This window comes from Gadus chalcogrammus, chromosome 22 (genome assembly GCF_026213295.1).
Source record: "Gadus chalcogrammus isolate NIFS_2021 chromosome 22, NIFS_Gcha_1.0, whole genome shotgun sequence".
In the NCBI taxonomy this organism is placed as follows: Eukaryota; Metazoa; Chordata; class Actinopteri; order Gadiformes; family Gadidae; genus Gadus; species Gadus chalcogrammus.
In genome coordinates, this window is record NC_079433.1 from 13,086,322 (window position 1) to 13,113,821 (window position 27,500).

At 43.6% G+C, this 27,500-nt stretch overlaps 3 protein-coding genes across 6 annotated transcripts in view; all 3 read right to left on the reverse strand.

The window, feature by feature from the left end:
- Window positions 1-6,433: 6,433 nt before the first annotated feature.
- Window positions 6,434-12,890, reverse strand: snx10a (sorting nexin 10a). 3 transcript variants are annotated; one of them, XM_056582435.1, is made up of 8 exons: window positions 12,610-12,890; window positions 12,326-12,486; window positions 11,694-11,747; window positions 11,521-11,607; window positions 11,278-11,378; window positions 10,986-11,084; window positions 7,115-7,324; window positions 6,434-7,001 (listed from the first exon to the last, which is right to left on the reverse strand). In XM_056582435.1, exons 2-8 carry the CDS (start codon window positions 12,443-12,445, stop codon window positions 6,860-6,862), a joined length of 813 nt encoding a protein of 270 aa, XP_056438410.1. In that variant the 5' UTR covers window positions 12,446-12,486; window positions 12,610-12,890; the 3' UTR covers window positions 6,434-6,859. The 3 variants fall into 3 exon arrangements, with proteins under 3 accessions (XP_056438410.1, XP_056438411.1, XP_056438409.1); XM_056582436.1 differs by having other exon boundaries at window positions 6,435-7,004; window positions 12,326-12,415; window positions 12,610-12,888; XM_056582434.1 differs by having other exon boundaries at window positions 6,435-7,004; window positions 12,610-12,888.
- Window positions 12,891-15,056: 2,166 nt separating this feature from the next.
- Window positions 15,057-17,634, reverse strand: LOC130375491 (chromobox protein homolog 3-like). Of its 2 annotated transcripts, none has more exons than XM_056582438.1 (5): window positions 17,525-17,634; window positions 16,723-16,868; window positions 16,430-16,586; window positions 16,250-16,344; window positions 15,057-15,427 (listed from the first exon to the last, which is right to left on the reverse strand). In XM_056582438.1, exons 2-5 carry the CDS (start codon window positions 16,860-16,862, stop codon window positions 15,304-15,306), a joined length of 516 nt encoding a protein of 171 aa, XP_056438413.1. In that variant the 5' UTR covers window positions 16,863-16,868; window positions 17,525-17,634; the 3' UTR covers window positions 15,057-15,303. The 2 variants fall into 2 exon arrangements, with proteins under 2 accessions (XP_056438413.1, XP_056438412.1); XM_056582437.1 differs by having other exon boundaries at window positions 17,506-17,613.
- A 423-nt stretch (window positions 17,635-18,057) lies between these two features.
- The window catches only part of nfe2l3 (nfe2 like bZIP transcription factor 3), a 9,881-nt gene continuing 438 nt past the window's right edge, over window positions 18,058-27,500 (reverse strand). The window contains exons 1-5 of the mRNA XM_056582432.1: window positions 27,005-27,500; window positions 24,916-24,993; window positions 21,488-21,598; window positions 20,888-21,368; window positions 18,058-20,784 (exon numbers count right to left, since the gene is read on the reverse strand). The exon at window positions 27,005-27,500 is cut by the window's right edge and continues 438 nt beyond it. Coding sequence (XP_056438407.1) covers window positions 20,012-20,784; window positions 20,888-21,368; window positions 21,488-21,598; window positions 24,916-24,993; window positions 27,005-27,500 — 1,939 coding nt within the window. The 3' untranslated portion in view covers window positions 18,058-20,011. The remainder of the gene's footprint in view (window positions 20,785-20,887; window positions 21,369-21,487; window positions 21,599-24,915; window positions 24,994-27,004) is intronic.

The following is a 27,500-nucleotide window of genomic DNA, read 5'->3' on the forward strand; positions in this document are numbered from 1 at the left end:
CAGAGAGTGTGTGTGTGTGTGTGTGTGTGTGTGTGTGTGTGTGTGTGTGTGTGTTGTGTGGGGGGGGGGGGGGGGGGGGGGGGTATTTAAAAGTGTAAATGTGGTCCATCGTGAACAGGGAGGTGAGAGATGAGAGCCAAAAGCTCAGAACCACAGAAAGAAAGGTTTTCCTACTTTCCTCTCTCCCTCTCTTTCATCATACCTCCTCTCTCTCACTCGCTTGCTTTTTCCTGACCCTGCCCCCTTCTTATTACCCCCCTCCACCCCCAACCCCATCAGCTCCCAGTGTTCCCCCTCCCCCATCCCCCCAAACCCCATCAGCTCCCACAGCCCCCCTCCCCCCTCCACCCCCAACCCCAACCCCATCAGCTCCCCCTCCCCCCTCCACCCCCAACCCCATCAGCTCCCAACGCCCCCCTTTCCGTCAACGCACACTAAAAGGCCCTCATCTCCATCCTCCTCTCCTCCTCTCCTCATCTCCTTCTTCTCACGTCCTTGTCTCCCTCTCTTCTCACCTCCTTGTCTCCCTCTCTTCTCACCTCCCCCTCTCCCCCCTCCCTTTCTCTCTTTCTCCCTCTTCTCACCTCCATCTCTCTCTCCCTCTCAACGCATCCCCCTCTCGTTTCCTTGCTCCATCACTTCCAGCCCCCTCTCTCTCCCCCTCTCTCTCTCTCTCTCTCTCTCTCTCTCTCTCTCTCTCTCTCTCTCTCCCCCCATCCTCTCTCTCTCTCCCCCCCCTCTCTCTCTCTCTCTCTCTCTCTCTCTCTCTCTCTCTCTCTCTCTCCCTCCCTCCCTCCCTCCCTCCCTCTCCCTCAACCCTCTCTCTCCCTCCCCATCTGTCTTTCCTGCTGCAGTGCCCGTGCTGCCAGGCAGTATAAATCACATCTCTGGGCTCGGCTGCAATGGGCCTGAAAATAAAAAAGCATAAAAGTGTCGGGATGAGCTACGGGCAGGGTGGGTTGGGGGAGGGGGGGGGGGGGGGGGGGGGGAAACGGTGCGTTGTGGTGGGGAGAGAATTCCTTTATGATGGGTTTAAATCCTCCCCCCCCCATCCCCCTGCCTCACCCCCCACCACCCCCAAGCCATCTACACACACACACGCACAAACACACACACACACACACACACACACACACACACACATGCACATGTACACACATACGGCACTATAGGATTACACATTTTTCTCTCTCTCCATCTCTCTGTCTCTCCATCTCTCTCTCTCTCTCTCTCTCTCTCTCTCTCTCTCTCTTACACCGACACACACTAATTTAATCGCACATAGTTCCTGTCGTCGCTCTCACCACCACACACAAACACGCACACACACGCAGAAGTCATCAAAGCCGACCGTGATCGGAATGAAGACGTATTCCCATGCTCTGTCTTTAAAAGATACGACCACGAAACTACCCTCTGTTCCATGGGATCGGCCCCCTTTTTGATGCTTTTTTTAATTGGAGACGAAAGAATGGAAGCAATGAGTTACTAAAGAAAGCAGAGGATTCTTACTTTGGCAATCTTTTGATACTCTCTTGTTAAATATGTAGCAATAAAAACCTTGGAACACGTGCGTATAACCAGGTTAGGTTGGGACAAACTGTTTGGGGCGGCAACCGTGACATTTGGGCATTGTCACAAAGCACAATACTGACGTGATGTAAGTCAATGCACCCGCTGGAATCATTAAGACGGTTTATATAACAATTGTGTGAATCCGTCTTGATCATTGATCTCATTTAGTTCATTTATTTTATCATCAAGACAAAACTGATCTGATAACCAACGCACGTTCCAAACCGATAACCTTCTGGAACTCAAAGCTTTGAGGGCCAACAACAAACATTGAGAAACTGAGACGTCTGCTTTGTTTTGTGTGGTTTTGTAAAAACCACAGCAAAAGCTGGGATGACGCAGAGGTTATGCCATAGGCCTGTCATTATGCAGCACCACGTGTGCCTGCCTACATTCTTCTCTTTGACACCCGGGCCAGGGTTTTACAACGCTTGTCATCATAGATTACGGCACAAGAAATAGCCGCATCATATCGGTAATTGTGGACAATTTACGACCACTCTAGTGTCCACCCATGTATCGCCCTGAGTAAATAAAGCAGTATAAAATGATTGAGTTGGCCCATAAGAAATTGAAAGGAACCACCAGGCAGAGATGTATTATAAAGGTTGTCCAAATGATTATGGGAATGAAGATGGAGGTGAATGAGGGGTCTGGTCAACGGGGCAACTCCATCACTGGCTTCAATCAACCTGGAGCTTTGCTTGAGCCCCTGTCTAATCTATGTCCCTATGTGCACTTTGTCAATTCGGGGAGGGAGGAGGGCGGTTACCACGCACAGCAGGGAAACCAGCGGCATGTCTGCATGCATGATACACAAACAAACACACACACACAGACGCAGGAATGCATGCATAACACACACGCAGGAATATATGTCACACACAAACACATGCATTGTACACACCCACACACAGACTCACAGAGGGATGGATGGTTAGAGAGGAAACCACCCAGGGTGAGGCCTATTCACTCACAGTTGGGGGCCATCCTAAAGCTAATTACGCTTTGTTTGGCATTTTAACGGTATTGATCAAAACCAAAAATGCTTATCAGGCTACAAAAGGATAATCCTCAGGGACATACTGGTGTGTGTGTGTGTGTGTGTGTGTGTGTGCATTTGTGTGGGCGGGCTGGTGCGAGCGTGTGTGTGTGTGTGAAAGAGTTCGTTCCAGTGCCTATGTCCTCTGACACGTGCCTGCATGAGAGCTCTGCAGGAGTTAAAGTGTTGGCAAACGTCTGGAACGGTGTAAGATATTGGTGGTTGTGAAAAACTGCAATCCAATGCATTTAAGTTATTAATTGCCATCTCCCCTCCCGCTTATACCAGCCATCTAACACACACACACTCAGACACACACACACACACACACAAAGAGTTATCTGTGCGTATAAGATGATACATGCAGCCCATCAAAAAAAAACGACATAAATGAAAGATACAAAGAGACAAGTGCGCACGCACGCGCACACTCACACACACACACACACACAAATTAGCTCCTCTATGCCATTACTAAGCGCACAATACCCTGCTCTGATGAGCAAGCTCCCGTCGACCTTGGAACTCTGGAAAGACAATGCAAGGGGAGCCGAGCAACGGGAAGGGAGGGCCGATAAGCGGCCGGGAGGGATGGGGGGAGCGAAACAAAAGATGGAGGGGGGGAGAGGGGTAAGGGGGGGGGGGGGGAGCGGCAGAGGGGAGGTGAGGAGAGAGTTGATGAGCGGCACGGTGCAGGGGTAGGAGGGCAAATGCTCTATCCCTCTTCCTCTCCCGCTCTCCTTCCCTTTCTTTCTTTCTTTCTCCACCCCTCTCCGTCTCGGCTCATCTCGAATGCAAATGTGGTTTCTAGCCGGCTCCTTTGTGCTGCGTATTGCGGCTCCATAGAGAAGCAATTACAACCGCTCCATTCACTCATGGAGTTAGAGAGAGAGAGAGAGAGAGAGAGAGAGAGAGAGAGAGAGAGAGAGGCGGAGAGCCATGCATGGGTGGAGTTGAGTAATTAATAAAGAGATAGAAGGTTGAAAGGATGAGAAGGAGCATGAGCATGTACCTGTGGATGGGTCTTTGCTTTGGCAAAGGGTGTGTGGGTTCAAGTGAGCCGCAGGGGCGTGCTGCATGTGTTCCCGTGTACACACCCACACAAAAACAGATACAGAGCCCGGTCCTATCAAAGGTCAAAGGTGAGAGTTCAACACTTTTGCACTCCCAGCTCTGATCAATACACCATCGAGGAGAGCTCTTGTGCAGTGAGGGTCACTCGTTTGATGTGGCCGTTTGTTCTAGCATAAATCCTTTGACTTTTATAGTAAATAAAAATATATTGCTTTTCAAATACCCAGTCCACGCAAATGATATCCATTATTCGTTTGAGGTGATTTGATTCCTTTAATTTAAACAAATGTGGTGGGTCTGTGACATCAAGCGCCATTCTTCCTCATTCCCGCTGATAATTGGCCGCCGTGCAACGCAGTAACCTATCACATTCACAGTGGCCAGGCGGGACTGCAAAGCATGGTGGGAATTTTTATGGCCGTCATTTGGTCCTCTAATATGTCATCTCCATTAGCCGACTTTAACATCCACGGATAGATGGTTCAGTGACATTTATCTGTGCACAGGTCGTATTTTACTTTGAAATGGCTGTGCCTGCGTGTGTGCTTTGCTCAACACTTGTAAGTGTCTCTGTATATGTGTGTTTCCGTGTGTCTGTGAGTGTGTGGGTGTGTGCGTGTGCGTGAGAGTGTGTATGTGTGAATGTTAGTGTGTGTGGTGAGTGGTGAGAGAGAGGAAGAGAGAGGCTAGCCCATTGACTTTTAATGATCTGCAACGCAATAGCACTTTAAATGCAATAATCACAAATACAATGCAAGCCGCCACCTCTGACCCATTGCTCGGCACGTCGGGTTAGAGAGAGGGAGAGGAGGCGGAGAGACAGAGCGACACGGAGAGAACCATGGTGGTGGTGGAGGTGGGGCGGGAGATAGAGGGAGAGAGATACAGTGTAAAAACAAGCAGCAGAGGTCAGGGCCCAAGAGAGGGTGGGGGTTATGGATGTGAAGGTAAACAGAGGAGCTGAAGGTCCAAGATGGCTGGTGAAATATACTAAAGGTGTGAAGGAAAGCACAGGTTATTCAGGCTAATTGCTCCCATGGATTTTGCCATTGTGCTTTTGAAGGGTCAGGAAGGTGAAGCCTGTTTCTGTGGTGGGAGTCTAAATGAGCTAATAATTCAGAGACATAAAAGTGGATACCAATATTGGCAGCATCCTCGAATGCTGCTTCTTACATCGATGAAAAGAAAAAAATCTGAGAGTCCTGCAGTAAAATAACTGCACATGACAAAGGGTTTCATCATTTTTTTCCGGGAAATATCTTTAAAAATAAATAATAAAAAACTTGCTACCGTTCATCAAAAATGCAAAGAATCAGCCCTGACATTTTATTTGTTGCCCATAGGCACGGCACGCAATCACCTGACCAGAGCTGGAGAAGTGAACCAATGTGACAGAAAATTAACAATTAAAAAATATCACACGAGCCCAGCGCAGGCGAAACGAAGTCCGTTCACAACTCACTGGACACCCTAATTGCTTTGAAATACGACTGGGTCCGGGGGCTTTGTTTGGTGTTTTGGAGGTATGGAGCGCATCGATGCACACTGGAAATTGAGTTATAAATTACTGAGCAGAAATAGACGTCTCCCGTAAATACTCAATATCCCATGCAAGATTCTCTCGCCTATAAAGAGGCAGAAGCTTTTCAATATAGGCCTACACATGCACGTGCAAACAATTACTTTGCAAGTTAAAGGAACAATGTGGGTCTTGTTTCGTGTCTGTTGCAAATGTGTCTTAAAAATATTGAATGGCACAGTACAGCTTACATGTGATCCAAAACCCTTGGCCTGGAGTTTAACATGTGCCTCTGTCCATGTGTGTGCATGCCCCTGTTCAGTAGTGCGTTATCATAGTGTACTTTGATAAGGTCAACCTGAACAGCAACTGGAGACCGAGTGCATCACACCAAAAAACAATAAGTAAAAAAAAAAATGACGGGTGATGAAAGCAGTAGACTCCTGCACAGTATTCCCTCACATGCGTGCAATCATGCCAGTATTTATATGCATCAGTGTGGTTCAGTGGTTCTATTCATCTTGGCTGTATAGATGTTTTTTCGTGGGCGGTGTCGACAACTTCGACAGCCTGAGCACAGGGGGAAGCTGCACCATGCAGGTGAGAAGAAAAAAAAGGATGGTTTCAGTACTGGCAAGCTGAATGCTTGGTGAAATCTATAGCCGATAGTGTAGACTGGAATACGGGCGTCTTGGTCGGGAAAGACTCCATTTGATTAATTTATAGCGCAGAACAGAATTAAGCCATAGTGCAATTAATATGCATTTATATGGCCAGATAAGGGCTGGCATTCTTACAATCCCAGCTCAGCCAAGTTTATCATTACATAGAGATTTGTGAAATGTACCATCCTAACTCGAATCTTACATTGATGCAATTATTAAGGAACGGAGACAATCTCTTAACCTAGGAATTCTTTTCCCATGCAGGGATGGACTAAAAAAATGCAATGAATACTAGTTACTTACTCAATGAATGATTAAACACGATGAAGAATGCCAAGTGAGCCAACAATGAAATCACTAGATGAGCAAAAAGGCTCCCAATTCACAGAATCCTTCCACTCCAAATGGGATGATATATAATCCTTCAGGTTTTGAGATAAATACATATAGCATTGATCAAACAGTGTTCCACTTTCCTTCTCATCTCCTGAGGTCTACACTCCCTCTACTGGGCTGAGAAAACAGTACACGAGGTTTCAGAAATTCATGGTGGTTGTTCAAAGAAGTCGTTTTCTGTTTAAAGAGAGGCATTTATTCATCCATTAAAAAAAAAATGTATTTTTCATATATAAATACATATCATTCTAAAAAACTGCCATTATAAACACATTTCCCTTGCTAGACTCTAATACAACAGTTAAGATTACATGCATACAGAGATTACACATCAATCCCCCCCCCCCCCCCCAAATGTACCATTTGAGGTTTGATACACATTTAAAAATATTTTACAGGGACAAAGTACTGGTCTAATTCCTTTAGACAGAACGTTACAAGACCCAGTCGGCAACTACGCTGACTGCATTGAAACAAATGCACTGTTAAGAACAAAAGTAGGGGAAGAGACTGAAATAGATAACAATTAGTTGGGGGGGGGGTGGGGGGAAAAACAATTAGTTCAAACACCAAATCAGCGAGTAAAACTTAAGAAGGCATGCTTTTCTCTTCCGAGGGCGAACGAGAGAGGGTGCAGAACAACTCGTGGTCTCCGCTGGAAGACTCCAGGCAGGGGAGGCCGATGCATCTCGAGTGGACGTCGCCACTTAATCCCAAGCCTGATGAGGCACTGCTGTAAGAGGAGCCATCGGGTGTCAGAGCATTGATCATCTTAAGAACACAAACCATCAGCCCACGCACCGTCAAGCGGACACGTCAAACCACCCCCCCATGATGGCCTACCTTTCACAGTCTGAGTCGGAGTACCCCTTGCCCGTGTAGTCCAGGGGAAAGCTGGAGGAGATGAGGCAGCCGCTGGAGCGCTGGATGGCCTCGGCCACAGAGTAGCGGGTCTCGCCCCGGGCACACCTCTCGATCCTGGGGACGCTGAGCTCCGACTGGAGGAAGAGGTGGAGGTGGCTGTCGGACAGCAGCAGGGGCGTCTCCAGCACACTGTGCAACAAACAGAATGGGGGCTTGAATTGGGCCGACAAAACCAGATTAAAAAAATAAAAAATAAAATACAGCCCTCTCCTCTGGTGTGGTCAATCAGGAACTTTTGATAGGTCAAGTACTCAAATAGTTTTATTTCCAGTACCATTTTCTGCAACTGATGATACTCTTTTCCGACTACGTTGAGGACTTATTGAGCCTTTATGTGGATGAGGCAATAGAGGGTATTTGGATCTGGGACCCACAATGAAAGGCGTATCTGAAAACCTCCTTCAAGTAAAGGAGGAGGAACATTACAGGAAACCATACCGGGAGTAGGTTAAAGATCTAGGTGCCTATTACTGATTTAAAAAGGGATCCATTCACACCTTTTCAAAATACCATGAATTTACTAAACTTAATATATATATTAAATTAAGGCCGCATGCAGCATTTATTGGGGGCCAAAGCCAATACGGACCAGCCTTGGCTTGGGTCTGGTGAGGTACAAACTTTCATGACCATATGTAAAGTTATGCTTCTTTAAAGTTTTCAATCCATCACCTCCTATGGTGCTATTTGGATGAACTTAAACCAGGTTAGATAAAAGTACACCAAGTTTAATGACGATTGCCCCAAGTAAAGCACGCCTATAGGCACTTAAGGTGATTGGGCTTATTTGGCTGCCCGACGGCTATGTTGTTTGAGGGGGATGGGTTCCTTATAAAATGTGTTCAGCATGAGGAGACAAATGTCTACAAAGTTGGTTAAACCGGATTAAGTTCAGAGCAATTATTATTTAAGGGGACATTATGAAAACAACACTTTTCTGGGGATTTGGGGTTTCGTTTTGGTGATCTGGTGCTCCCACACGCATAAAAAAAGTCTGGACATGATTTTTTGAGTGAGATATGCATTTCTGAAAGTACCCCGCCTACAGTTACCAAACGAGCTTGTCAGTTTCGGCGCCCCCTCCTACGTAGAAAGGGGGCACAGTTGAATATAACCTCCCACTTCCCTCCAATCAGAGCATAGCTAAGATTTTGTGGACCAGCAGACGAGCAGCTCCGGCGGAGGGAACTCGGCGGAAGCTCAGCTCCGGGAGTACAATCCCTTTCTCTGCCGGACTGCCGTCCATGTCTCGGTTCATGGACTTCAGAGAGTCAAGGCCAAAGTTCCTTTCCCCCCCCAATTCTTCTCAACCATGGCCGAGATATCCCTCACTACGAGTTTTTACTTTTCGTGAAAGTGCCAGACACGTCAGACGCAGTCTTAACGATTCATAATATCATCCGAGTCGCACATAGCTTTTGCCCGTGATATTAGATATATTACATAATATTATTATATAAATATCCATAAATATTATATTGATAATGAGCTCCAGGAGTGCACAAACAGCAACAAGCCCTTCTCCATGCTGTGGTTCAGTCTGACAGCTCATTGGTCAATGGGCAGCAGCTCATTTGCATTAAAGCTACAGACACCAGAAACGGCGCATTCTGAAGGGACTGAAACAGAGGGGAATAGCGGTAGGCAAGATTTCTTTTTCCTAAAAGATATTTCCACCAACCAGCTTCATAAACATGTTTTCTGGAACTCAAATACTATGGCCCAATCCCAAAGTGAGCTCTGGGGACTAAGGACTCACGGACTGAGTTGATCTCAGGTGCTAAATTAGTGAGTGCGGCTCAGACAGGTATATATGGGATTGGGACAGCACATGTTACCTTGACAACGTTTAATGACAAAGACGTTGCCGACACTTGCCGGTTTGGGAATTCTCACTTTGACGTTTTTTTTTGGAGATGCAATGAAAACAACGGCTACATCAATTTATTGATATTAGAAAATATAATTTTTAATTTTTAATACTTCAGTATAAAGGATGTATTGAATCATTTAGGTGATTATTGGCCTATACATACTAATCATAAGACAGAAGTTATAAGTAGTAATATGAAGAGCCGTTAGGGAGCCAAAAGAGCCGGCTCCTGTTGGTGAGCTGATCCAAATGATCTGGCTCACTGAAAAACAAAAAAAGGCAGAAATTCCCATCTGGTCGCGCATTGACAGTAGCGTCATCTCGTTTAACTTCCTAATTTCCGGATTTCCCTATGGTGTCCGTGTAAACCTCACAACGCTTTGAACTGTGGGTAATTCCCTGAGGTAAAGTATGAACTGATGCGGACTCACGGAAAGGGCCCGGTAAGTGTGGACTCAAACTCTCACGCCCTTTGGAATTCAACATTGGGACAGCCCTAAAGCCTGAATAATTTTGCGAGAACGCGCATCAAAGTCTGTGAGTCCGGACATTTGGATTGGGCCCATGTTTACTTGTTCGGAAAACACCGTAATATGTCTCCTTTAAGTTACTCAAACATTTGACTCCTTCAATTTAATTTGACCATTTTGGGAGCGGTCAATCGACTTAAGGGCTGATTCTGGTTCCACGTTGACGCAACGACCAAGCAGACGCTTCGACGCAGTCGTGAACCTTATGCCCCCTGCGTGGGGTTGTAAGCGGACCAATCACAGCCCTTGCTGCTGCGTCACCTCGCCTACCATTTTTGGGAGGCGCACGTCAGGTCCTTGCGGTGGACGCAAGGAGGATCTGTAAACCCCCTTAAATCCGTGAACGTGGGAACATAATCAGCCCTTTAGTCCTACTCAAGCTGTTAAAACCTTTAGAATCTTCGACCACCAGGTTGCCCTCACTCAAATCAAACATACCGCCTAGTAACTTCATTTTATTCACATGTCACGCCCATTTTGATTGAATTTTGTTGATTTGAATAGTTTCCTGAATCTCTTTTGTATTTGATTCTAAATCATAGCAGTCCCATCTTGAAGTCGATAGAAGCATTCATGTCTTAACGTGTTTTTAAGCACGCCCTTTTATTAAGTTAATGGCTCCTGGGGGCTATATTTGATAGTTTAAAGACTTTCCTTCTGATAAGATGGAAGGTGTTGGTCCATAGAAGCCATGTGCCAAAGCTTTTGATCCAACCAATAAAAAAAGAAAACTAGGATATTTATTAACTAAATCAAAACTGGAGGGAAAGTTCCATCATGAGGAAACACACGTCATACGTATTCACACAAGTTTCATGACTGTAGGTCCACTGGGTGAGGCGATACGCAATTGTGGAAAGTTTCATAAAAGCAACAGTGCAGTTTTGGCTGATTAGGCATTTCTGGCAGAATAATTATTCTAACAAATAGTACAATAGGGTCATTCAACCTTTCTGGGGCTCACCAATATATCAAACCAAAACATTTGTTTTATGAATGCCGGGCACTTCATGGGATCAAGCCCCAGCCAGTGTGGTGGTCTAAAATTGAATGTTTTAAATAGAATGCGGTCCGTTAATATTGCCTTGCTTTAACAAATCTTTGATTTATCTGACAAATGCCATTTTTTAAATACTTGATCAATGTAATACTTTCTACACCAATTTGATATTTACATGAAGACTTTGCCCAACCCTAGAAATCAATGTCCCACCGACCTCCCTGGTCCATCTATCCACATCACTATACATCTCCAGTTGAACACCTCTGCAATAGGGTGAAACAAACACTTTGCTTGGGCACCTAATAAATGTTGCAGGGATTTACCTCCCTGGTGGATTACAGTAATTTGCGACCCCGTGTAAAAGGTGGACTGGGGTGAACTTACATTTCCAAGAACTCCTGAAGGCCCTTCATCCTCTGGGTGACTTGCTCCTTGTTGGTCATGCTGAAGAAGGGATTCCACGGGGGAAGCTTGGGCAACTCTCTGCTCAACACAACACAAGCATTAGCAGAGATCCTCCATTTTTGGAAAACAAACTTTGACCTTCAATTATTTCCATTTGGGTTCACAACTTGACACCTCCATTAGTTAATATCCATCAAACGACCAAAGAGGACACGACAGCGATACATTGGTAATGCTTGGAATAGTAGCATGAAAAGGTGATAAAACTTACATGATCAGAGCATTCTGCTGCAGACAGTGGCGCAGCCACACAAACTCACTGTACCGCCTCCTGACACAAGAAGCCTTCTTCCTAAAACACATGCTATTGGTCTGGAGACAGAGCCAGATAGAAACTTGAGTCAATAAAGCAAATACGAATCAACAGGTAAAGACAAATGAACGCTTAAACCAGTTGACTATAGCTTTCAACTTTGTCATTTTGTAATCGTTTTAATGCCTGAGCCACACTCACATGTAGACATATCTCATAGTCTGTGTGCGTGTGCCAGAAGTCATCACGATGGAACCTGGGATCCCCAACACCAACGTTTATGAATTCCTACAAAATAAGCAATCGTTAAATACTTGTATTGCACTTGGAAACATAATGCTAAAATGTTGCATATGTTCAAAACTGTCACTTACCGTTTTCATGAGACTGTCCAATGCATTGTCCATAATGGGAAGAGATACCTGCAACTACATTGTTCGAGATGTTGACATCAAAACGGCTACGAGAGACTTAGATTCAGGCCTGATTCACAATGTTTTGAGTTAATCAAGAACCACTCAGCAAAGACAGACAAATACACATTAGCCTACACCATGATGTAGATTGTGAAATCAGTTTAAAGCCCTATCCTTTCACATAAGCAAACCGCAACAGACAATAAAGTAGAAAATCCTGTGGCAGAAGTTTGTGATGTGGGCAAAATATGCACGTTCAGACAGATTGTGAGGACCATGTCCCATAGCATGATCAGAGAAAAAGAGCCACGCATACTGACAACATGCCGTGCAGCTGGGCAACAGAAGGAAAACAAACCCTTAACCCCATCGCTTCTCTACTCAGCAAAACATCACATGAGCCAGTCAATTACGTAGACAAGATGGCTAAAACAGATTAGGACCGACATTAGTGGAATTTGTGTAAAGGGACCTTGGACCGATTAGCATCATAGCAAACAAAGACAAATCGGCCTAGTATTTAAAATCGCAATATAAATGTACATAAATACATAATATCTAGTCGCCCGCTGACCCCATTCAAATGTTCCCTGTTTGCAGACGATAATGCAACCCGCAGTTTGAAACGCAGCAGGTGGACCGCAGCTCTCGCCAGTCGAAATAGTTTCCCTGTGGAGAACCTGCTCGCAATGTAGACGTCGGCTGGTCATTGGTCGAACTAAGGCCCCCAGTTACCTCAGAACGAAGCAGTCTGGGAATAATCGCTAAAGTGTTGGCATCGATAATGTGGGACAACCCAAACAAGGCTGCACATAACAGTCTTCAAGTAAAATATTGTGCCTGCCAATAACAGTTTTAAAGTGTGAACGCTCACCTTACTTCGGTCCAGTGATGTATTAGATAAGTTAGACTCAGAGCACACAGGGATGAGGCCCAAACCTCAACTGAACATTTGATGAAGCTCAAGACCCTCAGAGTTCTGCTGTTCAGAGGCACATCGGTTAAAATGCACGTGCTTGGCACAACCGCCCAAACTCAACTCACGTCCCCTTGCCTACAAAAACAACATGCATGTATGCATTTAGAACTTATGCAGCTATATTGCAACACCAAAGGAACTGGGTATTTTTTTTGTATGCACACCTGTTGATGTGATTGCTTGCGAATGCTAAATCGTATCAGCTGGAAAGGGGAGGAGCTGTTCAAGAAATTAAGAAAGTCTTAATTATAGCCTTATGAATTTTGATATAATAGAATATAAAATAGAACGATAATGAAAGGAACGTAATAATAAAAAAAAGTGTTTAACACTGAAGGTATTCTCAATTGTAGTTGACATACAATTGTAGACTCCCTTGCTTTGTATCTTTTATTGCATATCATACTTTGACCTAATAGGGCGCAACAACAATTGACATGAAGCACAGGAGTTGAGCGTTCGCGAAGTCAGGTAGCATTACAAACATTCGAGTTACACAATGAATTAAGGAATCTCGTCACACAAGCCATACCAGTTTCTTCGGGGATCCGAAGTTATTCCAAAAGAAAGTTATTCCAAGTGCTGAAATCGCTTGAATTGAACCCTGATATGTTTCCACCAATGTTCTCAGCAATCCACGAGTGTAAGGTCTGCTTATTTACATACAGTGGACCAGGTCATGGGCTCTTTCTGTGCATTTCACAATTTCTCTCTTTAACTGGGAAGATAATCCTCATTGTTGTTGGAGAGACAACCCCTTTTCAACCCACAGCACCACCCCGTCCCTCACAATGCAGGATACATTTCGAGAAGCACATACACACACATTTTAGATGCTTTTTTTTTTCATTCATAACTTTCCATTAGAATTCTTAATACACAGAAATGTACAGACATACAGGCGCTTTACATGTTGCTCCGTCATCTCACCTACAAGGCTGCCGATGGTTGCTGCGGTTTGGCAACACCTATCCAGCTGTTTACATCTGCCCTTGGGTAAACCTACAAGTGGCAGCCCCTTAAACTAGCCCATCTGAATGTTCCAGACCGTCGGATCAGAGAGGTATGATTTTACAACATTAGGTTGTGGATGCATGTCGTTAGAGGCTGGTACATCAGCTCTGCGTTATATACATGATCCATGCACAGGTCATATGGAGTTTGATCTCCAGACTCCCTTGATCTCTTGAGAAACAAAGGTTTATAATATGATCATGCCTGACACTCACTCTCTGAATGCACAATACAGTGTCAGGAATAGGTTCCTGGACACCAGGTAGAGGTTGAACCATGGTGGCAGTAACTGAATTCTCGATTTTATGAAAGAACTGCTGCAGTTCTGTCATTTAGGTCAGAACAATCTAAAATAAAATAAAAAATGCAGCACGTGAGTTCAGTTTCCCAGACAGACACATTTAATAAAGTACAAGTTGTCTTTTAGAAGTCTGAAAGTAAATCACCGTAGCTATCCTTCTTGGTAAGGTCCACAGGATAATACCTATGGTCCTTGTATGTCTTCAAACTGATCCATTTCCAAATAATCAATTGTTGAATGTATGCTTTTTACATCTAAAGGCCCTTTCTCTCACCAGAAATTACTCGAAGAGATAACTATTTGATAGTGCAGCCTTTTAAGAATTGTTTGAACACTCCTACCGGTAATATTGAATTGTCCCTAGGAAGGCTTAACAAAAATTGTAACCAAATTCTTCTAGATGGTTGTAATGTACAGATGTTAACTTATTGAATGTGTCACTTAATTATTCCAAGCATCAATAGAACAAAATATTTTATAATAGAAAACGTTTTCATTGCTGATGTTAAGAGTAAATAGCTGGTAACAGTTCAGGTTAGCTTTGTTATGCACATCTTCAAATTATGCAGCTCTTTCTTTCCTTATTCCCCATATGATTTACAATTCAGGACAACTACAACCCATCAAGTTAGCAATCTACATTGTCCGCATATAAACAGTCAGGACTTTAACTGGCAACACCAATCTCCAAGTTACCATAGAAATATCTAGAGAACCCCGAGATCAGGCCAAAGTCCATCAGTAATGCCCACCATGGGAAGTCCTCCCAGAAGTCGTGATAACCATTCCAGCTGGCAACATCGCTCACTTCCAATTGTGCTTCAGAATTAGAATTTCTGAGACTATTCGTTTAGATCAGCAAGCCATTCAGAACATTTTACAGTTAGTGATCATGTGGAGCACGTTAAACACAGCGAGAATCTTTCATATTCATCATATTTTGTACCGTGATCACTTTATAGAAAGCACAATCATTTTAGTCTGTCTGCTTATAATTTAGATACCATAACACAAAAATCTACAGAAGTGGGTAGCAAAAAAAATAAGTTTTATTGGACAATTTAAGGATGTTACACGGAGAGAATACAAAAATGCATTTTTTCAAAGGCGCAACTGGATTATGCAGCATCAATGTTTCCAACATCTTAAAAATATGTACAAAAGTAGTTGCCCTATTTACAACCACACTAACGTTAAACCAGAAGAACAACAATACAAGGTAGCCTAAAAACACAGCTTTAAGGAGAAACACAAAGGATCAGAAAGCAGAACATCTATGCCTCGTCCTCGGGACAGGAATGCCAAGTCAGCCTCTCCTCATAGAAGGAGATGACCACCTGGGGACAGCGAGAGTTTGCTTCACGGGCTGGAACTAAATCTGCTTCGTCCGAGTCCTTCCTGTAGAACAAATAAACCAAATATATATAAAAAACGATTTACTTGATCGTTAAACTGTCTCAAGTTCTAATTCTTCTGTTCTCCTGATCTGCCCAAGTTCAGATAGCCAGCGAAGAAGGATTTCATACAACCTGTTAAGCATTTACAGAGGGTTTATCCTGTATATGAAAAGTTGTCCCAGGACATGCAAATTATAAGTCATTACAAGTATACTATTATTTCAATAAATATAGCCTCATTTGCACTCAGTTTGCCCATCTCCATTACAATCAAAAATATAAGTTATCGTTATAATTATATTGTTACACAAAAGATATACCTTTGCACACCAATATTTTGCTTGCCAAACGTCTGCCTTGCTTCCCAAGGCAGGCGTTTTGCAATCAAAATATGCAAGCACTCTTGACAATGTCCACATTTCCATAAGTAATTTGCAAATAACAAACGGCTCGTTTAGTTGAGACAAAAACATTTCAGTGCACAAAGGTTGAACTGATTCGGACTACAGCCTTAAGGTGAGCGTAACCATGCTTTCACAGGTAACTCGTCAAACCTCTACTAGACAGGGCTTCAGAAAACATATATTTTTTGACCCACGTTGACAGCCAACCCCCTGAAAAGTGCTGTCCAAAGAACCCATTCAATAACTGCTACATGACGATGATTGCCACGGCCTACAATTCCCATTTGATACTGTCCAGCTGTTAACACAATAACGCTACGTTTTTTGTTGCCCGTGTTACATAATCCCACTGTGGCAATACAATCCTTTGTGCTATTTGTAATAAGTAAAAAAAAAAATAGATATAAACCATGATTTACCATTTCATCAAGAACATGAGCTCTCCACTGCTGTCTGTAGCGCCGATGATCCTCTCTGGGTCCAGGTTTCTGGCAAATCCACGGGGCTTATCACTCTTTAAGACAAAAGTGCAATGAGTCACTATTTCAAAAAATTAGATACAAGTGTTCTTATTGATGATAATATGCAAACCAACTTACCACATCCTTCTTTTTGGCTTCTGGCTCGGATTCATCTGTAGAGCTCTTCCTCTTGACAGTTGCAGGCTTCTCTTTTATGCTCTTATGTGCCTCCAAAAATGCTGAAATGAGCTCTGGGCAATCCAGATTCTCCTCTGGCTCCCAGGTATTATCAGCTCTTAAGTAATGATGGGCAGGGAAAAACCATAAGTTTATAAATACAATTGCACAGGCAGAACCTAAAAATTCCATTGGACATCAATACAGGGAACAACATCAACAAAGGCTGCGCTGGCATGAATTCTAAAACTTACTCTGTAAACCCTTTCCACTTTAGGAAGAATTCCACTTTTCCATTTACAAGACGTTGGTCGAGTACTTTCTCCACCACGAACTCCTCCGGTTCCTCCGCTACATCCTTTTTAGCGGACTTGGTGTTTTGCTTCTTGCCCATGTTTTGCTGTTAAACAAGAAAAGACATCAGCATGGTACAAAGGCATGCACCCAGGTAACGCTATCCAACATTGAATTCATAAACACACTGGCTAACGGAAAATACTGCGTGCTCTGGAGATACCCAACGTTGGCTTTTGCAAGTTTTTTTAATTAACTGCAAAAACATCAGTCATTAGAATTGCAATTTCGAAGCATGCATTTCTGCTACAGGCACCAGTTTACAAAATGAACGGTTAAAAGGCCAATAGTAATGTCCTTGTGTCCATTGTTACACAAATAAATCTGAAAGTGGTGGGCCATTGTTGCGTTTGCCAGCGTTAGCAAGGCCAGGCTTGCTAGCTAGCTAGCCAAACAGTAGGGCCGCATGCTAACTCATCCGGCCTTTAAAAACAGACCCACGTTACATCCTTGGTGGATGCAAGATATTAGTGATTTCTACCGATATGAAACACAGATCAACTATTAAGGAAATTGAGCAAACATAGCGACAACACGCATCTACAATGAAGAAATACCCGCGTATAAGATATTTACACACTACGGCCATTATGCATGGATATTAAAGACAGCACTAAATGGTATCGGATTAATATACAATGGTGTGACGAGCAGACAATAATAATATCGGTAGACACTTTTACCGTGATATAAACTGCTTACAACAGGGTCTTGGTTTTTGGTTACCCGGCCTGCCACTTTGACTGAAAATTCCGCTCACTCTTCAATGCGAGAGTACTAACGCGCGCTCAAACCAAGTTCTTTTATACTTGCTACGGGTGCCGAAGAGGTACCGGAACCCGCCGTTACAGTCGATGGCCGAGGTGGGATTTAGAGTTAAAATATCCCCGAAATGCAGTGCTTACTACTGCAGAGTTAGAAGGTACTCTATGTAACCGACGATTTACAAAACACACAACAACTAAGTGGCAAAAAAATATATAAAAAGGTTAACTGTAGAGCAGATATGCGGTCACGCGTTTCCTGCAGGATGCACGGGATTAGGGGTTTAGGGGTGTGGTTGAACGACCATGGGTGACTGTCTGAACATGAACGACAGTCTAATCTGTAATTTATTCTGAGGATTTCCCCTTAATCTTAAATGTATTCAGTAATAATTAAACATATACACCACTTGAATGTCATCCATTTGAACAAGAAGTGCATATGAGTATTAGTAGTACAGGAAGAGGAAGGACGTTTTTAATATTTTATTTATTTTTTAAACCAAAGAATACAAAACCTTTTTGTATTGAATAGTGCAGCACAGTACAGCATTCTTCAATCACTGTTATGTCATGCTTAAACACTAACAACCAATGTCGCCTATTAAAAAATGGGCAAAAAAAAGTGAATATTAAAGAACCAAAAGGAGTTGCACTAAAACGTTATAAATGTTGTGCATCGTTTTTCCCATTCTCTTATTTCTCTTACACACACACACACACACACACACACACACAACTGCATATAGGATTTTTCATTGGTACAGTTTCTCATCAGCTCATCTGAAATGCACACTCAACACACCCTCATATACTTCGGCCATTCGTTAGTTAATGGTGAACAAGTGGTTTAGATCGACCACCTCACCAGTAAACATCTATTGTTTTAAGGGAGTGCATAACATACATGCACATAGGCAAACATATATCTCAAATGTACCTTAATCTATGCTCAAATACCGTGTGAATGTACTAAATGTCATCAGATTGGACATGCCTTGATGATAGGATACATTTTACTGTTGATTTATGGGCACTACTGAAGGCTCCCCTGACCTTGCCAGGGTCATGTGCATAGGTGTACTTGGTGTTTGGCTATCCGACCTAGCCAAGAACCATTCTCTGCCATTGATGTTAAAAGCTGAGGCCTAACTCATATGTAACCTGCTTTAGCTTTAAACGGTAGTTTTTATGTGTTATAAGGACATTTATAATTTAAATAGAGGATATCTGGTATATTCTATTCAAAACAAAAGCAGTATTTCACATGATCTTACAACATTGTGATGCCTGCTAGCTTAATTAATTGGGCAGTCAGAGTGAAATAAACTTTTAGAGTGCTGAAGTAGCTTCTGTATATGAAGGAGCAAAATAGTGATAAGTTAATCATAAAGGATCGATTGTCTTTGGACATTTTCCAGACCAACCCGCGCACCCTTAACATCAATGGTCATGAATAGTACTTAGTAGGGCAGAACAGCTACAAAATAATATGACGCGTAATAATATGTATGCAAACCAGCTCTTTGAACTTACAAATGCTGCAAGTACAACATTTCACTGGTAAGAGTGCAGTCCATGTATCATAGATACACAAATATAAAAACAAACATTTATTTCATGTAAGGCCTTCAAGTTATCTCAAAAGTATATGGTTGAATATCTCAAAATTACATAAGGGTCGACAACATCCCAATTTGGAAAATCTTTGCAGTGTTTGTGAACTGTTTATATATTCGTTTTTTTTTTAATTAATGTGCCCTGTATTAAGGAAGGTTTCTCCCACACCAGGGGTGTAGGAGAAACCTATACAAGGGTATAATTGCACAGATAATTAAATATATGTACTGCCCTCAACAGTTTCAGAGACTTGTACATCTTTCAGAAACACTTAAATAGTTACAGTCTACAATCACTTACATTGTTGGGGTGTAAAGTTAAGGTAAGGAATGGAGGGGTCGGGCGGGGGGAGATGTATATAGCCATCTATATTAAGATGCATCTAATTCACATATCACTGTCAACCTGCCATGATCCTATATCCAAAGTCTGGCTGGTTTAACTGCAATTCCGATCGGAAAGTGGTACAATAATAAATCAATAAATTCACAAACAGAGAGAGAGAGAGAGAGAGAGAGAGAAAAAGTGGCTTGGAAAGGCAAGTAAGATCTGAAATCGTCCAATCACCTCTGCCAATGATCAGTGAACCACATTCTATTGTCCAGTGTGTAAGCTACATTTTATCCCAAGAGAACATTTATTTACAGGTGTTTCTTTCAGGTTGTGTAGTCATTATCATTACCCCTTATATCTCTAAAGAGCATTTAATCCGTCAAACCCTCGGAAAGAAGAAAACCTTCACCAGAACAAGGCGAGCAAGTTCAGAAATAGGCGATGACGTCAAGTCCCAGCTGGCCATGTTGCATCACTGCTTTTTGTCCTTCTTTCTTTTATCTGTTTTACTGCCAGCTGTTGTAGAGACCGTCGGTCTTCTCACGGGCTGAACAGAGACCCGTCCGTTTGCCCCGCACTGCAGGGTGTATCTCTCTGGGTGCAGGGGTCGTCCTGAATCATCCCTCAGCCTGGACAAGACGTCCCTGCTCAGCTGCTTTATCTGGTGGCCCACCGCTCCCATCGTCTTGGCCGTGAGCTGCTTCTCCCTGAGGAGCCTGTTCCGCTGGGCTTGGAGCCTCGCCACCTCCTCCTGAAGCCCCGTGATGGCGTCCAGCTTGCGCTTGCGGCAGTTCTGGGCCGCCAGCTTGTTCTTTCCCCTCCTGCGGATGTCTCGCAGAAGGGTCACCTGTTCGCCGGAGAAGCCGTGGGCCTCGAGGACCTCCAGGAACTCGTCCACGGGCATGTTGACGATCTGCAGGGCCGTGAAGGGGATGCGGAGGGCGCGCGCCCGCATCTCGTCACGGCTCGACTCCCTGCTGTCCAGCCCCTGGTCCTCGTCGTCGCTGAGAGGCTCCTCCTTGATGCCTTTGTGGGGGAAGGACGTTGGCGAGGGCTGGTGGTACAGGGCCTGGGAGGAGTAGCTGTGGTCGTGCCACACGCCGTCGCTCAGGTCTTCGAGGGACCATACGGCGGAGTAGTCGGCGATGCCTTTGGAGTTGATGGAGTCCACCTCGCTGCTGTAGCCGGTGGCGCCGCGGTCGTCCTCGCAGTAGGAGCTGGATGAGGACGATACCACGGAGGTGCCTGGGGTAAAAACATTACACAAAGTTGAGTCCATAGTCTGAACTGACGGTTGCCATGCAGCTGTTTAATAGGGTCCTTGTAATCGTGAACAACTTTAACCAACCTGGTGAGGTGGGGCCTTGGGAGCCGCTTTCCAAGGACAGACCGGAGTCCGAGTCCAGATCTTCAAGCAGTCTCGGATTGATGCTCTCCAGACAGTTCAGCAGGTGGCTATCAATTGCATCCATGCCCCCCAGACCGAGCATGTTGATCTGGTCAAACACGGCCTCGTCCAGGCAACCGCCCATCCCATCATGGGAGCTCCCATTCCTGCTGACATTATATCCAGAGGTGAAAGGCCCGGCCAGGTCAAGGGTCATACCCGAAGAAGAGTCCAGATGCGAGGAATTTGTGGATTCCATGAGGAGGAGTGGCGCTGGTTGTTGCCGTGTGACGGGTCTGGCCTCAGCCCTCTGCGAGACCCTGCCGTAGGCCTGTGGGCCGCCCACCACCGCATCACGCAGGCTAACATCCTGGCTGATGGCTCCGGTTATATCAGGGTCCGACAGATCAGAGAGGGGCTCCGATACCAAGGAGTCCAAGTCCTGTGTGAGATGAGGGTATCATGTAAAAGTGATATCATGTGAAGTAGATAGAAACCAAGCAAAAATAAATGAAAAAATAACACGTTTCTCAGTTTGAGGGAGTACACACAACCACTTACATCAAGATCAGCGATTTGCAGAGCGAGGAAATGACTCCAATGCTGGTTGACGGCAGAAGCATGAGGTTCTGCTGCTGGGTCAGAGAGTGATGTGTTGCCATCCAGCAGATCCTACAATAGCCCAGAAAAAGAGCCATTTATTATTGTTATACACCTAGCTGCCAGAGCTAAAATAAATACACTGTCAGATACGCTGAATCTGACAATTTTCTGGCGATGCACAATATCAGCCCGAGTCCAATTCAACAATTGCTGTTCACTTTGAGTCCTATTGCCAACTATTCTGATTATTGTGAGGTAAATTAGCAATGACCATAACTTTGGCTACGTTCACCACGTTCACCACAAGATACTAACCGTGTCAAACTAGTGGTGAGGAAACTAGAGCTTCCCTGTAGAAGTGGAATCTTTGAAAGGCTATTTTAAACAATAGGTCACAGTAGTGATAAAAAAAATAGGTGTTCTACAGTATATCGAGCAGGTTAAAAAAGATAATCTTTGCATTTACAGTATCATAAAATAGTTCAAAATCGACCAATGATATATCACATTATCCCTGCTTGAAGGAGAGACGTGTCACGTGAATCTGTGGTATGGACTTTAATGGACATAATCGGGTCTGGACATAGTCAGCCTAAATGAGGCTAAATGTTAAATGAGGACAAAGTTAACTATTGTATCCACTATTAGTTAACAGAACAGTTTTTATACAGTACCTAAACCCATTAAAACTAAAGCAATGTTCAATTTTTGACACGTGCCAACTGGCTAGTGGAAAGGAATCAACTTTTATTCGTGCTGTACAACCTTTTGAGTATTTGATATAAACCATCACTAGGAATGACAACCGTTAACATTTGACCAGACACCAGAACCCGTACTTGGAATTCGATACTGGAACTCAAAGCTAAATCTTTCCGGTACTTTAATTTACCGGTAATAACAAAAATGTAAGTTCAGTTGTGATAGAAAAAAATGACAACAGAACATCTCAATTTCAACATTTTTATTTATTGACAACATTTTACACACAACAAAAAAATAACCCCTCTCCCCCTCCCAAACCTGTACCTACAACCTCCAGCCTAACATCGTCGGTAGCAATAGCGTGAGAACATTCGTGTGTCTCGGAGGAAGCACTGAATCCTTTCAAAGATCTAGGAGTTGTAGCAGTGAGTGACTCTGGCGGGAAACAAGGTCTTCTGTGCCAGGACGTAGGCTGTAACCTCTGGGGCTTTCAGATACCCCATTTCAACCAACCCAAACCCGTTGCTGGTGCTTATGCTGGTTCTACACACCAACTCCCCAAGAGCCAGCTTGATTTTCCATAGTCTTTAGGGCTAGAGTAGAGTCACGTCAATGCGTCAGAGCATACGACCCAGTTGTCCTAGCAAGCACCAGGAAGTTAAGATTAACGCGTTAGAATTACGCTAACCTAGAACTAGATGATTTGTTTGTGCAGAGTTGGAACCGGTTTGTCTGGCCCAGAGTCAGGAATATTTGAAAAGCCTAGAACCGGTTCAAAATTGGCGTTGGTTGGAAAAGGGGTGAATGTGACACAAGGGTAGTTGGGGGACTGGGTGACCTGTCAATGAAAGCAAGAGTGTAAACAACATGACTCCGAGCTGATAACTGATCAACCAGAACATATTTAGCTATATTATGCTTAGTAAAGATAAACCATATGCAACTGACATTTATTTGAATGTGTGTATCCAAGCCATTCACAGTCTCATATTGTAATAGGTCCAATGGTAAGTCACCTACAATATTTTCCATTTTAAGGCTTCGGACATCCCAAGAAAAGCTAAGTTAACATCCACCAATACCAGTCATCTCCAATAACTTATAAAACTAGCTAATTAATTACCTGAAGATGTTGATGAAGTCGCGATGCCTCAGTTTCGTCATCCACGGAGGGTTTAGCTTCTTCTGCATTGGCAGTAGGCGTGTTACGGTTAGCGCCGGGGCTATCAAACACCCTACACTCCAAGGCTTTGAGATATATTTCGACCAGGTTCTCAAGTTAGACTTGCTTTCCTGGCCAGCTTTGCATTTCCACATTACAACTTTTGCAGCGAGCATTGTCTGTGTCCAGTTTTTAAAGTGTTAACAAACACACTTGAGACCGCTTTCTGTTCTCCATTGCCCTGACAGTTGGAACGCCCTCATTGAACGAGCTACAATGTCGTTGCATGCTCTCTCAAGCTCTCTCTATACTCTGTCCAGCATACTCAATTATCCACCAGATGCGCTCTTAGCCAGGTACCAAATTTATTGAAGATGAAAAAGTACTCGGTAGTTCTGACATTATTCTGTAGGTACCCTTAAAAGTACAGCGTTCAATACCCAACCGAAAAACATTTATTACAACCAGGGCCTGATTAACATTGTCGTAACCAGCTATCAGAGAAACGAACAATGTTCGTGTTGAAAGTTAATGTCAAAAATTAGGATATGATAATGGTTGTAATAGATTTTTTTTCTTTGTAAAAAGCGAGGGTTCAATCAAATTTTTTCACCGTGAATTCATAGAACCGTGGTAAACCTTCTTTTAACCTTCTTTCAATCCGTTCAGCAGGGTTCAGTTTAGTTTCATTTTTGCATTTAATAAAAAAGGAAAGCAAAAGCAATTTGCAAGCGAAACAGAGAGATGCACGAACCACTAACCACAGACAGCTTTATTAAATAGTATAAAAGTTTTATAAGTACAACTGGTACTACTCGACTCATCCCTTTGAGACTAGATATCTGCCGTCATAAAGTTTGGAAAATTGTATATGTTAATTTCGTTTATTTTATGAGTAAAACTGGATTTTGGATATTGGAAATTCAACACTCCTTACTAAAGCAATCTGTAGTGGGGAGCAAAAGGTACCATCAGCAAAGAACGTCCCGATTGGGTGTGGCGGCATTAACGGACGAGCGGCCGAAATATCCTCTTCAACCTGTTCAAAAAGAGGCACCTAGCTATATATGCTCGTATAACAATTGTGTTTAGGTTTTAATTAACAAGTCCCAAACTGTGCAGGTCATGACAGCCGCAGACCTGGCTGGTGGTTTGATATTGTTACAGGCGTATTCCAAAATTCCACCATTTGGTGGTTGTCCGTGTTAATTTTAGGCCCTGATAAGCCTAGACCCAACGATGGAACAACCATCTAAAGTTTCAGAAAGTTTGGGCAGGTCATAACCATGGGGATGACATGGCTCCCAGTCCCCTCCTTTGTAAAACTCAGAACTTCATCTGAAACAGGGGGTTCACTTACACTTTAGACCAACACACTTACAAGCCTGATTAGGTGTTCTGCTGCCAATTGGTAAGAACATGGACATAATCATACAGTACAACCGTTAAATAATCCAGACACACGTCCAAATCAGGATATGAAATGAATGCAATGAATACAATTTATATAGGCATGTACCTCTTGCTCAAGACTTGAGCTGTGAGGCAGCTGACTTGGGGACACTCGCTCCTCCCCTCCAGAACTGCCATCGTCCTCCTTGTAGGGCACACAGAGACAAAAACATCAGAGGAAGGTCAAATTCCCATTATCGAAAATCCTTCTGTGCTAACCCAAACGAGTAGCTACATACGTAGCTCAGTGAACATAAACCAGTCATTGTTTATGAGTGGCTGCATTATACAATGGTAGTTGTTATGGTGGAAAGGACTGAACATGGTAAACATCTTAATGAGCAGTGGCTGCATCTGCTGACGGAACAACAGCAACCCTGAGAGACACTGACCACAGTCACCAACAACTGTTATCATCCTCCCTGCATACGTGTTTGAGTCAATCTATGACTTCTAAATTAGGTCAAGGTCTGTGCGGCTGTGTGTGTCACAGCTTTAGAGGATTTGGTAATAAGAATGTGTGAGCAGGTGTGTGTCTCTGTAATAATGCAAGTAACAGTGGCTGGAGGCCCCTTCAAATACCAAAATGGCAGATTGTAGCAGAATAACTTACCCAGCTGTTGTACAGCCTCCACACTATATAAAATAACAGAATTACCTTCTCTTCATCCCTCAGTTACAGAGAAGGGCAACATCTACGATGACACATTCACATCAAGTTCTATAACACACACTTTCATGTGGCTTCCACGTGAGGCTGTGAACCATTCAAAGCATACAATAAGTATTGGAGCTACTATAAATGTGTGCTGCACGACCCGTATTCATAAACAGCCAGATCTGAGCGGAGGATAGCTGTAGGAATCAGGAACTAGGTTTCTAAAGCTTTTTGCGCTCATGTTCCAATGCAGCTTAAAATTGCCTACACCTAACAGCAGTTATACACCATCAAAAGATGCAGGCAAGTCACTCAGGATACGTTTACAAATGTACAATCTGTTAAACTCTTTCCAACAATTGGGACAGAGTGTACCAAAACTGCTTAAGGCAACAATTAAACAAAACATAATCCAATCCAGGCCTATTCTGGTTAATGTTAGGGCATGTCCGCTTCTGTTCAAGTGGCTTACTTCTCAAAGTCAACTGCTGCAAGGATTTTGACACTTCCTTTTTTTCTTGTTAAAGCTTACATTACTGACCCCAAAAAGGGTGTTATTTAATGTACGAACGCCAACCTAACCTTTTAGATGACTTGCGTATAAAATGAATATATAATCAAAGTGAGTGTATTTGTATGTTCCCCACAACTTGGTCAATAGGATCTTGAATAAGCTCTAATCCTCCACTCGTCTCAGGGCCCACATATGGTGGCTGAGCCTGAAGTCAGGGGATACGATTACCGTTTCAGCTACATCAAACCACCTAAGGGGCTACGATCCACACTGCAGCTGTTACTCTCCTGATCCAACACTGAAAATCTGCATTACGATGGACAAAGAGTATGCCCTCGAGGTACTAAATATAGGGAGGGTCCCTTCCAAAGCAAAAACTACATCGAAGTTTGGGCTTTTCAATGTAAATCAATGATTCACTATGCTCTAAAATGTTGGAGATTACTGAATAAGACAAAAGGAAAAGGGAGGGACAATCTTGGTTTAACCGTCCTAGGTAAGTCAAGTCCAGGCCTGTCCCAAACGTTGACAGGTGCATGGGACATGTACAGATTCTTTGTTCCAAATGGTACCAAAACACGTCTGAAATCCCATCAATATAGTCAAATAAACTATATTAGTCACTGATTTGTATGTAAAGTTACGACAATAGGATGTCATTCACAACCAGTGTGCTATGAATACGTGATTTACTTTCACTTTGAAAATCAAACTGTCCATGTTATTAACAGAAGGTAAAACTAACAACATAGGCTTATAGGGGTCCAAATCCGCCTTGCATTAAGGGAAACTTCACGAACTGCATGAATACAAGCTAGCTTGCTGCTCGTCAGCCATCTGTAAAGTTGTGTTTACAGGACACCGTTGGTGTACACCATACCACAGTAAACTAGATAACAGAGTGCATACATATTTGGCAACTATATATGCCCAAATAAATACAAATAGTCATCCCTCACAACGTTACTCTGAGTAAAGACTGACCTCTTCGGGTAACTGGCAGGCTCCAGAAGTGCAAGGCCCTTGTTCGGCGAGATTTTGTGTGGTTTGGTGTTCTCCTTGGCTACTGCTCTGCAGATGTTTGCCTTCGTCGTTGGCATTGCTCGCGGTGCTCCCCACCTCTAAGTTGATGTCGATTCTGTTGTTACCATTTGATGAGTCTCCTGGGTCAGGCTGATCACTGTCAGATACCTGGTGCACCAGCCATGTGTTCAGCTGTGTGGGGAACCTTGGAGAACCCAAAGTACGCACCTCGTCTAGAAGCCGACGAGTAGCAAAGAAATAGTCCAACTCGGGACATTTGGGATGCACGCTATATCCGTCTAGGTTATCTCTCAAACTATGGAAGGGCGTCTGGGTATAAGCAGAGCTGGGACCCAAGTTAACGTCAAACAGAGGGGGGTAATAGCCATTCAAGTAGCTATCGACATCAACACGAACTCCAATCAAACTAAGCAAGATCGTAAACTGGATCAGGCCT

Coding starts and splice junctions, on each gene's coding strand:
- snx10a (XM_056582434.1), bottom strand. CDS start 12,445: ATGACCAGCCGACGTCTACATTGCGAGCAGGTTCTCCACAGGGAAACT. Junction 11,748..12,325: donor GCATTATCGTCTGCAAACAG/GGAACATTTGAA, acceptor CGAACAATGTAG/TTGCAGGTATCTCTTCCCAT. Junction 7,325..10,985: donor CTTCAGGAGTTCTTGGAAAT/GTAAGTTCACCC, acceptor TTTGTTGCACAG/TGTGCTGGAGACGCCCCTGC.
- LOC130375491 (XM_056582438.1), bottom strand. CDS start 16,862: ATGGGCAAGAAGCAAAACACCAAGTCCGCTAAAAAGGATGTAGCGGAG. Junction 16,345..16,429: donor AAGCCAAAAAGAAGGATGTG/GTAAGTTGGTTT, acceptor TTTGTCTTAAAG/AGTGATAAGCCCCGTGGATT. Junction 15,428..16,249: donor CTCATGTTCTTGATGAAATG/GTAAATCATGGT, acceptor TTTGTTCTACAG/GAAGGACTCGGACGAAGCAG.